This window comes from Natator depressus, chromosome 3 (assembly GCF_965152275.1).
Source record: "Natator depressus isolate rNatDep1 chromosome 3, rNatDep2.hap1, whole genome shotgun sequence".
Classification (NCBI taxonomy): Eukaryota; Metazoa; Chordata; order Testudines; family Cheloniidae; genus Natator; species Natator depressus.
The window spans coordinates 121,827,692-121,844,697 of NC_134236.1; the positions used below are offsets into that span (position 1 = coordinate 121,827,692).

Sequence of the window (17,006 nt, forward strand, 5' to 3'; positions counted from 1 at the left end):
TGATGAACACCCGGTTAAGAATCAATTTGTGCATGAATCTGGCCATTTTTGTCTCATTCATATTTGTACAAATCTGATTCCAAAAATCAGTCCAGATATTTGATACTTACAATAGCCCCTACCACGGTGCAGCAACTATGCTGAGCATGGCCCAGCTCCCCAGGGGCCCTTCCTGCCCCTAGCATTGGTCCTTCCCATATAATTGTTAGCTCCCTTGTCTCTGTCTCAGTCTCAGGATACCCCTGCATCCATTCCCACCTGCTAGGATACCTTTCTACCACCGATACTCATCACCTACTACCTAGGTATATGTTATTTGGATTGCCAGGAACCAGGTACAATGATGAATCCACTTTACAATATTTCATAATCATTAACCAACAACCCTTCCGCCCCAAAGAAAAAAACCCATTGTAAACATTTGACAGACCTAACATATTTAAATTTAAAGGGACGCTCTTTTTTTTTTTTTAGTTCAGTTTTCAGGTAGAGTACCCTTTAAATGTGGTGATTTCTTAACTAATTTCTTAGAAAAAATAAGGGTTTTTCTGCTAACATTCAGAACAGTCTCTCAAAATGGGCCTGAGCATGCAACAGTAACAAACATGCTTAGCTTCACTTCCCTTCTCCTCCCCGCCCGCCCCCCACCGCCCCACTCTTGCCTGATGCCTTTTCAGTTTCTGCTTTGCTATTACTAGTAAACACCCTCTGGCAGAGCCTGGGAAGGATATACATCAACAAACCAGTGAAACTCACTAAGTGGTCTCAAATGCACCAAGTACAGTAAACAAACAGAAAAAATTAGACAAATATTTTTCTTCGTCTTTCATTATAGTATATTTAGTGGTTACTTCTAATAGTAACTATTTTCAGATGGAAGTGTGATTTTCAAGTTGCTTGCGTCTCTTTAACATAACATTACACTTCTTACAAAAAACAAACCATCTAAAAGAAAAAAAAAAGCACAGTTAAGGTCATATGTCAACTGCACAACCTGAATTCTGTCCCTTTAGCAATACTTGCCCCTCTTGTTTCCAATCAAGTGCTGACCAGGAAAGGCTGCGAGGTTTACTTTGTGTTTTTGGAGCATTCTGGGATCCTCAGATAGCAGATGCTATAGAAGTGCCAAGGACCACAGCATTAAATAGGAAAGAAACCTCATGGGTGCACAGAGTGCAGTGTAAGGAAATGGGATGTATTGTATTATGCATTAATTAGAAGCAGTCACAAACTATACACTGCCTCACACTAAACAGTTACAGAGCTATATATCCACATTTAGAGCATGCCTGTTGGGTATTGTCAAGGTGTCTGCAGAAAGCCAACTGTACTGCATGAATATATTAAAGATTCCCCCTTCCCCCTGCAAAAACTCGAAGTGGACCTTGCACTGTGCCAAAAGATCAACAAATCCAGGCTGTTTCACACCAGCAAAGGAAGAAAATTTCAGCTAAGATCCCTCCCTGACAGCACCCTGACCCCAGATATTTAAAATCTAGGAACCATTAACTCAGGGGCCTCAGCTAATCTCAGCTGCTACAACCATAAGGTGGGGAAGAACGATGTGGTATTCCAAATAGCCACACAGCTTTACAGAACAAAACCAAGCACCTTGAATTGCAGCTGGAAGCAAAAAGAAAGCCAGACCAGAATTAGGTAGGCCCGGGGTGGCCAACCTGTGGCTCTGGAGCCACATGCGGTTCTTCAGATGTTAATATGCGGCTCCTCGTATAGGCACCAACTCCAGGGCTGGAGCTACAGGCGCCAACTTTCCAATGTGCTGGGGAGTGCTCACTGCTCAACCCCTGGCTTTGCCACAGGCCCTGCCCCCACTCCACCTCTTCCTGCCTCCTCCATTGAGCCTGCAGTGCCCTCGCTCCTCCCCCCTCACCCCCTGGAGCCTCCTGCATGCCACGAAACAGCTGATCGGGAGGTGCGGGGAGGCACTGGTGGGTGAGAGATGCAGGGAGCAGGTGAGGGGGGGAAGCTGATGATGTATTACTGTGGCTCTTTGGCAATGTACATTGGTAAATTCTGGCTCCTTCTCAGGCTCAGGTTGGCCACCCTTCAGGTAGGCAAACGTTGCCCAAAAGAGGGAACAATCTTAGTCTTGTAATACACCGGTAATAGTCAATATGTACTGTACCGAAAAGCAGAAAAGATAAGATTGACCTGCAACAGGGCCACTGCAGCACAGCTTCAACGACAATTGAATACAAGGGTAACGGTGAAATTCTGCGTTATGCAAAAGGTCAAAGTCGATGATCTCATGATCCCTTCTGGCGGTAATCTGAGTCTACAAAGGTTATGCCTCCAAAGCACAATAAAGGTTCTTACCATTTCTTGTCACCATCTACTGTTTAATTATGCTGTCTTAGCATATGCAAAAATTCTGACAGTTACATGCGGTGGTAAATTCTCTATTCTCCCCCATTTTTGATTAAACAGAAAATGACATGCTGGAATGATGTTTTAAAAGTACTTAAGTGAATATCTATGCTAGAGATAAGGAACGTATGCGGAGGCAATTTGGACACTTGAATTCTGCCCAGTATGCGAATACTCAAGGCTATATTGGATTTGTTTCTTGTTTTCTTCTGCCAACGGCTTCCCCCAAAACTTCGTTTTCGCACTGAAGTGGATAATCTCTTTTAGATGCCCATGAAGAGAAACTAAAGCATCTTATGCTATTTTGTGCCAGAAGTCTGCATTAAGTGTAGAAGGAACTCTCTAATTACAGAGAGCTAACTACAGGAAGGAAGCTTTTCAATGAGGTACATTAGCAAGACTGTTCTCTTGTGGGAGGAATAAATTAGACTTGTAATAGACAAATTATCCCCTCCTTTCTCCCAGTATATAGAACTAGAACCTGCTCTGTGCATATATAACATGCAGAAGAATGGAGGAAAGCATGCATCCGCAGAATTTATTTTATCCCATTAGCGCTCCTTTTAATGAACTGTTTCTTTGTAACATACTAATCCTCTTCTGTAGCCTTTAAATTTCACCTTCCCTGCAAGAGAAATTCCATTGACCACCACTGGGTGACTGCACATAAGATATTGCCTTCCGGCAGAAAAGGAGGGATTTTAAGGCTCCAGAACTATATTACAATTGCATATGTGATTACAAGGATGCCTGCAGGGATTAAAGCTGGATGATAACAGAAAGGATATATTTCTTCATATACTCAATCCAGCTTGGAAATGAATTAGCTTTGGTTGTGTATGCACTTGTGTGTTTAGTTACAAACACCTGTGTGATCAAGTTCCACTTGTATGAATGGCTGCAGAAAGCAAATTTCAATTCTACATATACATATGAGTAACCACAACAACTGAATTTTAGATTTGTGCAAGCATTTGCATACTTATCCACTTAAAGAAAACCCCTCGTTACTTATCTGTGTAGTCCCAGCTAGCTAACCAACACAGCTTGAACCGTGAACACCACATACTGACAGAAAACTAAACCACTTAAAGAGCCAACAACAATTTGTTTCATAACTTCAAACTGCTAGCAGCAAATAGGCTAAATCTGACTGATAAATTATTTGCTGTGAAATGTTTTGATGATCTGATTTGTTGGATTTTGGGAGTGCTCTGTTTTTGGAATATATTTCCCCAAAACTAAAACAATCTGAGGGTACTAGAATGGAGCTGAGGGGGCATTTCCTTAGCCCCCACAGCAGTCCTCATAGAACCTTAAGTATGCTTAATTTATAAGGCTTTACTTTCCTGAATTCAGTAATTCTTCAAAGTTAATGCTGCAATCATATTTTTTCTCTCTCTCTCTCACACACACACACACACACAGAGATCTGAGTGACAAAACTTGCACACGCTTGCTTGCACGAATCCCACTTTTATTTCCTGAATTCGCTTTTATAAATAAAAAGTGAGTGCTCTCAAAAAATGAGCAATTAACATTCACGTGAGACATGGGTCCCTACTGGACAGTGACCTGGTAACACAACAAAGTACCTAGCCCCATGTCTGAGTCTAGGATTATGCTCAATGCCTTTGAAAGTCATCACAACTGTTCAAAAAGTAACTTCCTTATGTTTCATTTTTATTGCCATGTGGAGAGATTTAGAACAATTAACCAGGGCTAAGAAGAATTATCTGACTCATCTGCACTCCATAGGGTGTTTTTTTTAAAATAAGAAAATTAAAATTAAATTAATTTAAAATGATGGTTCTGTACCAAAGAATTTTGTACCAGATGATCAACCTCAATAAAATGATGACTACCCCCCCCTTTTTGAAATATATTTATTTTGCAGCCAATATTATGAATTGCTCAATGGATAATGTACACCAGTCCGAACTTGATGCTTTGCTGAGGCAGACAGTCCACTGGCATTCGGACTACACCACCATCACCACATATTATACAAAAAGAAAAGGAGGACTTGTGGTACCTTAGAGACTAACAAATTTATTTGAGCATAAGCTTTCGTGAGCTACAGCTCACTTCATCGGATGCATTCAGTGGAAAATACAGTGGGGAGATTTATACACACAGAGAACATGAAACCCATTGTCACCTAGCAGGCCAGTGTCAGAGCCAGAAATAGAGCCCAGATCTCCTGAGTTCCAATCAATAGGGGTAGAAACGCCTTATCTCCACTGTTTCGCAGATATTTATCTGTTAAATTGTTCTAACCTTTTCTTTTCATTTTTTTTAAGGTTCCCTGTACTATATATATATATATAAAGTGATAGTTTTCTTCTACGGTTTCTTACATCCATTACCTTCCTTGAGAACACAGCAAGTCTGAAGCATGATGAAAAGGTTATAAAAAACTCTTCCAGAGCAGCAAGAAGCTTATAGCTGATTCAGTAAAATGCACAGTCTGAGGAGTTTTGGTAATAATTTCCCCCATTTTTTCCTGCCTCTGAGTGTGACAAGGGCATTTTTATTATTAGGTCCCTTTATCATAATTTTACAAGATTTGTGCTGTTGCCTGTAAAGCCCCACAGAGGCTCAGAACATAGGGAATAACACTGAGGTGAGAAAATATGGAAACCCCATCTCCCATACTCCAGCTCAAAGGAAATGTCAGACGAACACTAGTCCATTCTAGTGCCGAGGTTTGGACAGTGGTCAGTAGCAAATGCTTAAGAGGAGGATATAAGATAAATGTAATGGACTACTGTAACATGCTTATGGGAGGCAGAGGGTGGGGGGAGATAGATGCTATCTTCCTAACCCCTAGCTGTTAGGGTACATCTTCACTGCAGAGTTAACTCAGTTTCTGACTCAGATGTTGCCCTTAATCTCCTCCCACCACAAACAAACAAAATGCTCTCTGAATTTGGAGAGGTTTTCTGTTTGGGCTAGTTGGCCATCTTGGACTGTAGGCTAAACACTGAATCGGGGTTTCACTCATGCTGGTAACCCACCCACTTTGCAGTGAGGACGCAAGCTAAACGTCTCAAATGCTAACAGTCCTCCAGTGTCTTCCCACAATGCCCTTGTGTGTGTTCAGGACAGACAAAATCTCCTACAATTTACTGGGGAAGAATTGCAGAGCATTTCAGTTTACATCAACACAAAGAACCATGGGAAATGCCCCCCAAAATCCTAGTGAATGACAGGGGAGTGCAGCACCAGTGAGGACACAGTAACTTGAGGATGGCTTTGCAGTGGAGCTGCTCACACCCAGGCGAAGCTAAGCTGACCCAGACTCATGTGCTGACCATTCAAGTTAATTCTGCAGTGAAGACATACTTTAAATGGTTGGCTTCTGGCCTGAATCATGAAGGTTAATATCCCATGTAGTAATAATTGTGGATATCTTAACCATATAAAAATGTTTAGTCTTTTTAAAAATCTTACTGAACTGTTGAGCTCAGTGAAATATGGTAGCAATGAGTTCTACAGATTAAGTTCTACATTAAAAATATTTCCTTTTATTAGTTTAAACGGTGCCTTTTTTTTGGATGCCTAAGTGACCCGCTCCACACCATTCATTCATTCTTCTGTATACCATCATCATATCACCTTTTATTCATCTTTCCTCTGGATAGTCCTAACCCGGTCAATCTGTCCTCCAATGGAAATCTTTCCAAACTAGGAAAGACAGCAAGATGAAGGGGGAAAAACACTAAGATCAAGTAATGCCTGAAAAGAGCTGTATGAAATTTGGACACAAATCTGGTTATTTACTAAAATATGAATGTTTTCTGTACAAGTTAAAGGTGAAATTTAATTGGCTTAAATGCTAATCAGAACTCACCCCTAAAACCCCAAATCTTTCACAAAAGTTCCAACCACAGAGAAAGTCGATTTCATAGTTGTGATTAAGGATTACGATGGCATTCTCTTTCCCGTACTTGTGGTAATTCTCTGGGTCAGTGTAGAGGGTGCAATCAGTGCCTGACCACCATTCCAGCAACATCACCATTTCTGGAACAAACAACAACAAATAAATGAATATATAAATTACATGTGCACTCACAAATCACTTACGCGCCGAAAGCATCACTTGCCTCTTACGGGATGTAGCAAAAGAAATCACTGCAGCTCATCTAGGTTGAATCTGCAAACATCAGTCACACACTCATGCAGTTGGACAGAGAGTGGGGGTACAGGGTTAGATGGAAGATAAGTAGAACAACACTTTCTACAGTGGCCAAGTTCTTTTGAAAAAAAGCTTTTGAAAGGAAGGCAGGAATCTGCTTCCATTTTGTGGGAGATCTTGCCAGCACTCTAGCAACTCTGAAGGCTGAGGTCAACCAACAACCTATAGCTAGGCTTGGAAGGATTAGATTGTTTATCGGTAAACGCCAGTAAATGTCAATTTCACTGTACACACACACACCCCAATGAAAAAAAAAACAATCAAAATTTACAGATATGCAAAGAAAAATGCTGCTGGAGAACTTAACAGTTTGATTTAAGGATATTTACTTTGTATATTTTGACATGTGATTTGACAATTTGCACTTTAATGGTTATAAAGCTTTAACTTTTTGAATCTCAAATGTCTACTGTCATTAAATATCGTCTAAACCCGTCATCATCTGACCCTCCCCTCCAATAATTTCCCACAACTGTAAAACTTTAAATATTATCCATCAAAATTGTAAACAAAAATAAAAATAAAAAAATAAATCACATTTGGCCAAGTCTACCTATAGCACATAGGGCCTGATCTCAGCCGCCTTCTGGGGGTGTTCAGAATCTTGCTAGATCAGGCTCAGACTCTAGGGCTCTTAATCTCATCTGCAATATGAAAAAATATAATTGCATATTCAATTATTTTGTACTAGGGTGTTCATAAGGTACCATCCATTATTACCACTCATGATAACCGCCTCCTGACCCTCTGCCTCTTCAGATACGAAGAAGAGAAGAATGAATACCCACTCCCCAGATCATATCCCTATAAATACACAACAGTAGTTTGTTTGGTAACAGGTGACTTCTGTACACTCACCAAGAGGTTTATCCTCCTGGTCAGGCAGCCAAATCAAGAGTGCTGGGCAGAGAAGCAGACAGGTGGGATCAAAGCCACAATGTTTTCCCCTTGGGTTGGGCTGGGCCTCAAGTGCCCATATTAAAAGACTGATGTGAGTGAAATGAGCAGTGACGATTATCACTTCAAGCACTCGTCCAAACCAGGCGGCAGTAGCACTGACCCCATTCTCTGCTGGGCCAGAGCACCCTCTCTGAATATGGCCCTTCCTACTGCTGACAGACAGGAGGCACTCCTTCCAACAGGGCTAATACTGAGGAGGGAGGGGCCAGTCAGCTATTATGTTAGCAGCTGCACGTCAAGTATGTTACACACTGGAACAGCTGTCAGTTGGGAAGGCTCATTCTATGGCAGGGTGCCCATTTCATAGAACCACACTGTTGCCAGCTTTGTCTAAGGCTGCACACTTTGCTACTCAAACAGCAGCTTTCTCAGAAGACCCCGCTCCATGTAATTGGATCAGAATTAGGGACCCAATCCACCTTCTGCTGTACTAAATGGAAAGGCTCCCTCTGGATTTGATGGGAGTTGGATCAGGCCCTAGATGGACAAGTCAATAGCATGGGATGGTGTAAATGAAGGGAAATGATGAGGAAGTGAAATTTAAATGGACACTGTCCGTTTATAAATCATTTATTTGAAAAAAATCCTTTCCTACTTCACTAACATATGTTATTAAAACAAAAAAAGGTAATTGTTTAATTGGTTATTCCCCACTTATGCTATTTGTTTACTTTCTGAACTTCTCTCAGCCTGGACAATGAAAATAGATGAGTCAATTTCACTTTGGTTTACAGTTAGTTACTCTGGTGCCCATGGAGAGGCCTAACCCTACAATGTTTGGGTTGCAAACTCTTTGTGGAAATGTTTAAGTGCAAACAACAATTGGTTTCATTCTCAAGAAGAACACTGCTATTAGGAGCAGGTTTTGAAACCACATTAAACTAAAGCAGTTTAAGTGTGATTTAAAGTGAAGTACGTTCATCTTAAGGATTTGCACTGGTACAAATGAAGTCATTTTATATCAATTTAGTGACACTAGTGCGAGTTTTCTACTAACGGCCTATGGTAAAATTTTCAAAAACACCTGAATCCCGTTTTGAAAAGTGCCTAAGTTCCACTGACTTCCAATGAGACAGACTCATTAGTGCTTAAGTTACTTTTGATAATGGGATTTAGGTACTTCTGAAAATTTTACTCCTGGCCTCAGAGTGCATAGGTAAAGATGTAGTTAGAGAAAGAGGGTCATATTCAGAGGCATGGGAACTGTCAATTCAACCCCATTACACGAACTTAGACACCTTTACATTTGGGGCTTGTCTACATGATGCCAAAGTACACTAGAGGTGTGAGATTTTTAAACCACACAAACATGCTGGGCTTTACCTGCCCTGCACAGACCCTGCTGGCACGCTATAAAAGGTACCTAGTTCACATCAACACAGACTACAACATCAACACAATGAGCGAGTTGTGCTGATCATCATATACACATCTGCTTGGAATTCGGCCCAGAGACAGATACTGGCATTGCTTTCATACACTTACAAGCATCCAAAGTGAAGACTAGAGTTTGGCTGTAAATAAAAGGGACAGCTATTTGCTTCTAGGTTGCTTCCATCTATTAGTCCAGCATTGCTTGCACTGAAGTCATTGCAGTGTTGCCTACTATCAGTTGTATCATGGGTCTCAATATCTGGTGTTCTGTTTTAAGCCCAAGATGCTGGATTCACAAGATTCCATGAGAATCTTGACATTCATTTATAAAAGTTTCTAGCTCTCCTGGGTGTGGAAAAAAGCTTGAAAATGTGACTTGAGTGCACCCTAACATCTCAGAAACTAGAAGGCAAATAAAAACCCCAACATTTATCTATTTTTATAGTTTCATTTTTGAGTGCTTGGTACCAGCAACACAAAGACAAAACACTTGTTGACTTCAGTGAGAGCTAGATTAGGTCCCGTGTTGGTGTTTTTTCTCAGGGACAGATGCTAGAGCTAAGAATACTTGCCAAGAACAGTGTGGAGTGGTTGTCTGGGAAACAAAGGAGAAAAATTGGATCCATTAAAAAAATTAAAACCACACTTGTATACAATAAGAACATAAGAATGACCATACTGGGTAAGACCAATGATCCATCTAGCCCAGTATCCTGTCTTCTGACAAAGGCTAATGCCAGGTGCTTCAGCGGGAATGAACAGAACAGGGCACTTTATCGAGCGATCCATCCCTGTCGTCCAGTCCCAGCTTCAGGCAAAAATTGGAGCCAGGCCAGCCTTTGAAACACTTTTGAAATCTTTTCAGTTTAGTTTTCTAAACCAAGACAACTGGGAATAGCCAAGAACAAATATATTCCTTTTTTCAGTAATCCTTTGGTAATTAATTGCCTGAAGCTTTGGGATGACATCGTTCTGGGGGGAGAAAGGCCACGTTGTATGTGCTAATGTTAAACTCAGATTAATAGGATCCTCCATCCAGACAGCAGTATCTTAACATGGTAAGACTAGCTGGTGTCTTATACAGTTTACTAGTGACTTCCCAGTGTCTCCTGCTTACTCATAATCACAGCAAATAACTATTTAACTGTCAGGAAAGGACAAGGAAACGTCCTGCTAACTTTTGTTGCAATGGTTAGAGGTGGCGGTTAAAATTGCAGGGTGGGTCTGAGCCATGTTAATGAAAAAATGCTTCTAAATGTCACTGTTTCGGAAAGCATCAGTTTCTAACAAGGACCAAAGTATTTCATTTGAGAGAGAATGCTATGAAGATACACAAATGAGTAAAATAAATGTGGTTAAGCCTCCAGAAATGATCCGCTAAGAAATTCCCTATAAGAAACAATCCTTTATTATAATTTGAAATCCTACATCTCCTGTAGTTTACATTTTTCTATTAGCTTTTTGCTCAAATTAAAAAAAAACATTTAAAAAGTACTGAAACTAAAGCCTGAGTAATTTTTGATAGCATCTCTAAGACTATGTAGCAGGGGCAGAACAATAAGGATCACAGAGAGGAAGGAAATTTGTGGTGGGGGGTTTTGCTCAGCTTTATATACAGTTGAGGAAGGGGGAAAAAAATCTGTTAATTCATTCCCTTATCCTCTTTTGCTACCCAATTCATCACTTAAATCATTTAAGAAGTTCAAGGGAACAGATAATTGTGTACGACTTCTCCAAACAAACTACACGTTATCTAGATAAGAACCCTTTAATGAAGGTCATCCTGTTTTATTCCAAATGTCACTTTCTTTTTTTTTTTTTTTTTTAAAGAATCTGAACTGAGCTAATAATACATCAGGACGTTCATTATACAGGTACTTCACATGCATGTAGCATTTTAATTACATGTTTTCAACCTCAAATACATTCCATAGCAGAAAGACTCCATTTGTGCTACCTTGGTGTGATCCTGTATGATTTTTGCCTGAGAAAATACTGCAGGATTAAACCTTTTGCCTCCTGTTTGCCTAGTTATTTATAATTGACGTACTTGTTCAGCTGTTGCAGAAAACATGCCCCAGAGTAACACTGTATGCTTTTTTATTAAATGCCAAAAAAGCAGTCTCTGAAGTTCTTAACATTCCCCGCCCCCCGCTTATTCTTCCCACTCCTTTTTTTTAAAATTCCTCTAGACCTTTTTCTCTTTGTGATTGTCATGTGACACTCCCTAGTGCCAGTTTGCAATAAACTATCATGCTACCAGCTTACTCCCACAGACTGCTATAGTAATTTATTATTTGGCAACTTGCTGTGGCAGCTCAACAGCACAAAGTCATTCACACACACACACACACTCAGCCCACCTCCTCTGCACTGCTGCTGACCAGTGCAAATTAGCTGTAACCCTCCCCTTCAATTAAACATTCTTTTTGCAAATCAGCCATGCTGTAAACCATACATCAACTTTTTCTCAAGTGCACAGCTAGCACCAATTGAAAATTTTCAGACTAAATTGTTTTACAAGGTCTTTCCAACAAAAAGTTTCTGCTTTCCACAGAAAATTTACACTTCTTAATAAAAAGAATCAAATGCCCCAAATCCAAAATATTTCAGATGGGATATGCTGCCACAATGCCTCTCAAGAGTTTGAGTTTGTTGTTTCATGTCCCCATTCTGCTCTATAGGCTGGGGTCCCCACCCTGACTACACCTCCCATGATGCACCACCTTCCCTCCACAAAAGGCGAGAGCTGGAAAGGTCACAGGAAATGCAGTCTGACAAGGAAGCCAGGTCTATAGAAGAAAATGGGTGTCTGAAGCATACAAATTACAACTCCCATGAGGCATCATGGCAGCATTTCAGAATAGAAATATGCCAAATTTTGATTTCTTTAAACCGAAAAGTTGAAATTTTCTACTGAAATACCCATCTCTGATCTTCATTTTTCCTTTTGTTCTTTGGAAACCCTTTACGTTCCCTAGGCTTTATTCTCTGTTGCTCTTCCCCTGCACAGTCAATCACTTACACCAGTACAAAGCAAGCGTAATAGGATTTTGGAGCATTTTGCACCCACTGTGCACTAGGGTAAGTGACAATAAAATATGTAAGGCAACAGAGAATCAGGCCCTCTACATATTATCTTATAAAATTATACCAGTGCTGCAGTCAGTGTCCCTGTAATGCTTTTAGGGTTCTAGTTGTGCTCACAACTTAAAAACTTATAGGGGGTTGGACTAGATGACCTCCTGAGGTCCCTTCCAACCCTGATATTCTATGATTCTATGAATCATTTTAAAATTTGATATTTAATTTTGTATAAGTGATATACATGTCCCCTGAGCCAACTCCAAAAACTCTTCATCCTTTAGCCGGTGTTCATATAAAGAATACCACACCTGCTAATAAATATAACCAATCAAATTCATTCAGGGCTGAATCCTGCAGTTTTTACTGAATCAAGCAGTCCGTCTGATTTCAGAGAGCCACTGTTTAGGGACAGAGGCGAACTGACAACTGCACATTGGAGTTTGTAATTTTAAATAATTGGTAATATATATATATACACCGTGTGTGTGTGCGCGCGTGTGTGTATATAGATAGATAGATATAGATATATGTTTTTTATTACACTAAATTACAGTAAAATAAATAGTACTGACTATGTAAATAGGAACTACACAATTGAGCCCAAAGTATATTCAACATTTTATAAAACTGAACTTCTCTTAAGTTCAATATGCTTGTATTTGTATCTAAAATTCCTCCAATGACTGAAATTTAGACGTTTACTATGCGGTGATCTCAGATTAACCTAATATCTACTTCACTTAGTCTTTCTTCATTGGACAAAATTAAACCTGAAATATTATTCCTCATAGTTGTCTCTAACACATATTGCTATAAACATCCTCTTCCAACAAACAGCTTCTGTAAAACCCTTGCGCTTTTTTCCACTCAGTGCTTGAATACTCCAATTGATCTTTGCCAAATTCAAATTTCCAGCTTTCACTGTGGTTCCTAACCTAAAACGTTCCCACCTCCACTCTGACATGAACAGCAAAGGAAGGAAGGAAGGTAGAAAAAAGAAAAGAAAAGAAAAGAAATCCCTTTGTCTCTGGGGAAGGAGGAAGGAAATCAGAACACAAGAGGATCTTTACACTATGCTCGTGATAATCTTTGCAAAATTCTGATAGTAGAGTGACAAGCATGACATTCATGTATTTACACAGACAGATGCTATTTCTGTTTTCTCTAGCACTTCATTGCCCTGATCCAAAGGGTAGTAACTAATTTGTATAAAGATTCTTGGCCCCTTGACCTGTAGTATTTCAATCCTACCCAGCTCAACATTCCTACATTTTTAAAAAGTCTCCAGGACACCTTTACCCAGAACTAATTTCACTTAATTTTTTTTAAAGGGGTGGGGGGAAATCAGTCTATTGATGCTTGCTATTTCCTATTTCAAAGAAATGCATTTTAAAAAGATGGTTCTATTAAAATAATTTAAAACTGTATTGTATGTGTAGATTACTTTTAGTAAAGACTTCTGTTCCATGAGACATGCTTGATAAGTCACAGAAATACTTACGTATTAGGTTAAGCATATGAAATTGTTTTCAATAATTAAAGGGGAAAATGATGGGTATGCAATCCATCTTAGTAGCGTATTCAATTTTTTAAAATGTTATAATTGCAGATTTTGCAAACACATGGCCTGTTCTAAAACTCAGCAACACGTCTTCCCTTTACATAGGGCTTCATTTAATCTAACATGAATATTAAGAAGGCACCCAGAAAGAGGACAGTTTTAATTTGGTTTTTCCCATGGGTTTGTTGCTAAAGCAGAAGTTACCACACACTTACACTGCAACAAAAATTAAAAACAAGGCAAAACTAGCAGACAATGCTGTAGCAAGAGCCATTCATAAAGCCTAGTACTATGTTAATTCCTCAGGATATGAATACATGGCACAGAAAACAGGGAAGGAGATTCCACACCATAGGATCAGCAATAAGAATATGAAGGCAGCCCTGGGTTTCAGGCTCTAAGGTTGTGCTTGTGTACATTAATAATTAGAGCTGAGCTGGAATGGAATTTCTGTTCCACGAAAACGTCGGAGATTTTTGAAAAAGATTTTGTTCCATAGCAGAATGGAGAGAAAGGCTACAACTACATTGCACATCACTGGGGGTGACTTATAGGCTACATGTAGCTGCACGCTGCAGTGGAAAGCAGGCTGTGTGGGGAAAGGCTCCAGCAGCAGTACATGACGCTACTAAAAACAGCAGTATAGATAGGGAGAGCACTGCTTGGGCATGTACAGAGCCATGTAGAGTGCATATCCACAGAGTTCAGGCATGTCTTTACTCGCCTAAGCAGTGTCTCACTGTGTACACTGGTATTCATACCCATGCTAGGGGCGTGTAGCATACGTAGTCTACATGCCGCCGTACAGAATGTGCAGTGTAGATGTACCGAAAAGTCTCCGAATGCTAGGGAAGCCCACCAACCTACCTTCCAGGAGAGTAGCCCAGGGATCCTGCTGGGTGGGGAAACGGCCACCCAGCCACAGTCAGAATCCATTCCTTTTATGCTGTCTGAGTGGTACATGGGACCCAATATAACAGAGAATCTGGTCTTGATCTTCAACCAGGATAAATCAGCATAGCTCTACTGACGCCAATGGACTTACACCAGCTGAGGATCTGACCCGGTTTCATATTTTGGGCTATTTGTTTGAGAACCAGTTTTAAAAACAAACAGACAGAAAACTGTTCTCTCTCTGTGTGTGAGGTTAAGATTCTTGTTGATACTGTGACTGCTTCAAGCTGGTGGCTCATATTTTTACTCTAAAAACATAAACTGGATTCCTAGAAGTAATACACACTGGGTCAGCGACAAAGACCTTTGAAATGAGATAAATAGACATTATCTGAGGTCCACACTCCAAAGGGACTGCTAAATAGGATGTGCAGAAAAATATGCGCAAAGAAACAGAGTTGATCTTAAGGCCTAAAAGTAGGTAGCACGGAAAGGGGCACAAGCGGTAATTGAAGAGAAAATTAACTAACGAGTTCCTCTTTCAAGTAGTCATCTTTGTTTTACTTGTCTCTTTCCATAAGAGATAGTGACACCTCATGAAATACTGAGAATAACATGGTTACTTTCAGAGAAATACCCACGTACAATTCTAGAGAGTTTGTTCTCTGTAGATTCCACCCTTCCCCCACCCAAGTTTTATTTAAAATTTTACATGGGACATTGAAAACAAGTTACTTGGGACCCATCATCTGTGGGCAGAACGGAAAAGGAAACCCAGAAGATCCAAGTGGTGGGAGGGTAGGATGGTGAAGTGCTGCTTCTGTGGCATTACAGCCTCCTTTCTCTGATTCTGTAGAAGACATTCAAAGCGGTTTGATCTGAAGCAGTATCCCCACCACTCCCTCTTGATTTTAGCAGAGAAAGTAATGTTGACCTTGTTATTTAGCTTGACCTTTCTAACTCCTTCTCCATGCCCCTAACAATATAGAATTCCTATGTGTGTAATATACTGCACACATTTTGTGAGGGAGCAGCTACTCTGTGGCATGTGCCTTGAAAGCCAATTAGTAAGTGAAAGTTTGGGAATTATTCCACTCAATTTCTATTTGAGCTCACCCACTGTACTCAGTTCTGACACTGACTCAGAGGGCAGCTACTCTTAGAGTACCATATTGATGACACGAGGGCCGGCCCTAGACCAAATGGTGCCCCACGTGTGGAGCATCTTCGGATTGGGATTGGCATTGATGGCCCTTCTCTCGCACCGCATTCACCATGAGGGAATTCAGGGCGGGATGTGAAAATAAAAACTCCGCATTTTTTGCAGGTACATAATATTTCCTATCTGCCCATTTGCACGTAGGGGGAGACAGAGGCTGGCGTCTGACAAAGAAGGTTTGCACGTTCAAGTAGTATACTGTTACTAGGTAGGGCAATTTTTGTTGTTGAGGAGGTATGGAGAATGTCAATCAGTTTGTGTTGTTGTTTCTTAGAGTGGCTGACTCCCTACACATTCCACTTGAGGTGGTCAAGGAACAACTCCTGAAAGTGACAAAAATCATCAGCCACTGTGGGAGGTGGCGGCATGACTACTTCATCAGGTGAAGATGAAGGAAATGGGAGGACTGGAGATACCTCTTCATCCTGCTCTCCTTCCAGTTCCTCCCCCAGTGGTGGCTGTGGTTCTGGAGGTCGAGAGATTGTTGAGGAGGGGATTGATGGAGACCGGCATGTTTGCAGCAGTGGGGGATTACCAAATTGTGCCCTATACATGGCCCAGGGGCCCCAATATGGCCAATGGTGTGTGTGTGGGGGAATATATGGTTGCATCCATGGTGGGGCCTGAAAAGACTGGGTGCCCTTAAGTGCAGCAGGGTAAGGCTGGTAAGTTGATGTCAATTGTCCTGATGTTGATGGGGCAAGAGAGTTGATAGTGATGTCGATGAGGACAAGGGACTAAGGAAAGGAGGTGCTGTCCCTGTGGGAGAGCATGAAGAGTGTGTTGATTGAGAAGTGGGTGAGACTTGGGACACCTCCTGTCTGAGGAGTGGAGAATCCGGAGTGTCAGATACAGCTGTGTGAATTCTTGTGGGTGATCTCTCTTTAGTGCCTGTGTTGAGCACAGTGCCAAGGTGTGATATGGAAAAGTCAGCAGATGGTGCCAGAGAGCTTTTCGGAGCCGTACCTTTAGTAGGAGTTTGTAACCTGGCTAGAGAGTCTCTCTTGGAGCTGAGAGCTTCAGTGCTGTGTGCAGCATCGGGGCCGAGGGCTTCACTGGAGCCAGCTGTTTTGCCAGTACCAACTGCATCCTTGGTGCCAGAAATGGACCTGGAGCTGCCGAGGAGATAAAGGGCTCACTTCGGTCACCCACAACAGGAGGTGGCGCGATAACTGCTGCTTCGCCCTGGCACAGTCCTTAGACTTACTTTCAGGGGCTGAGGTTGTCAGTCTAGGACAGTAGTTCTCAACCGGTGGCCCATGGGCCACTTAGGGCCCAATCAGCACAGAGCTGTGGCCCATGTGACATCCTCAGGGCCATCC

The 17,006-nt window shown here is 41.1% G+C and overlaps 1 protein-coding gene across 4 annotated transcripts in view; it reads right to left on the reverse strand.

Moving 5' to 3' along the window:
- AGPAT4 (1-acylglycerol-3-phosphate O-acyltransferase 4) overlaps positions 1-17,006 on the reverse strand; it is a 123,219-nt gene that overhangs the window by 49,916 nt on the left and 56,297 nt on the right. For 3 of the 4 annotated variants that reach the window (XM_074948730.1, XM_074948728.1, XM_074948729.1), the window contains one exon: positions 6,245-6,414. In XM_074948730.1, coding sequence (XP_074804831.1) covers positions 6,245-6,412 — 168 coding nt within the window. In that variant the 5' untranslated portion in view covers positions 6,413-6,414. Of the gene's footprint in view, positions 1-6,244; positions 6,415-7,142; positions 7,242-17,006 lie in introns of those variants that run through there. The other variant, XM_074948731.1, reaches the window with a different exon arrangement.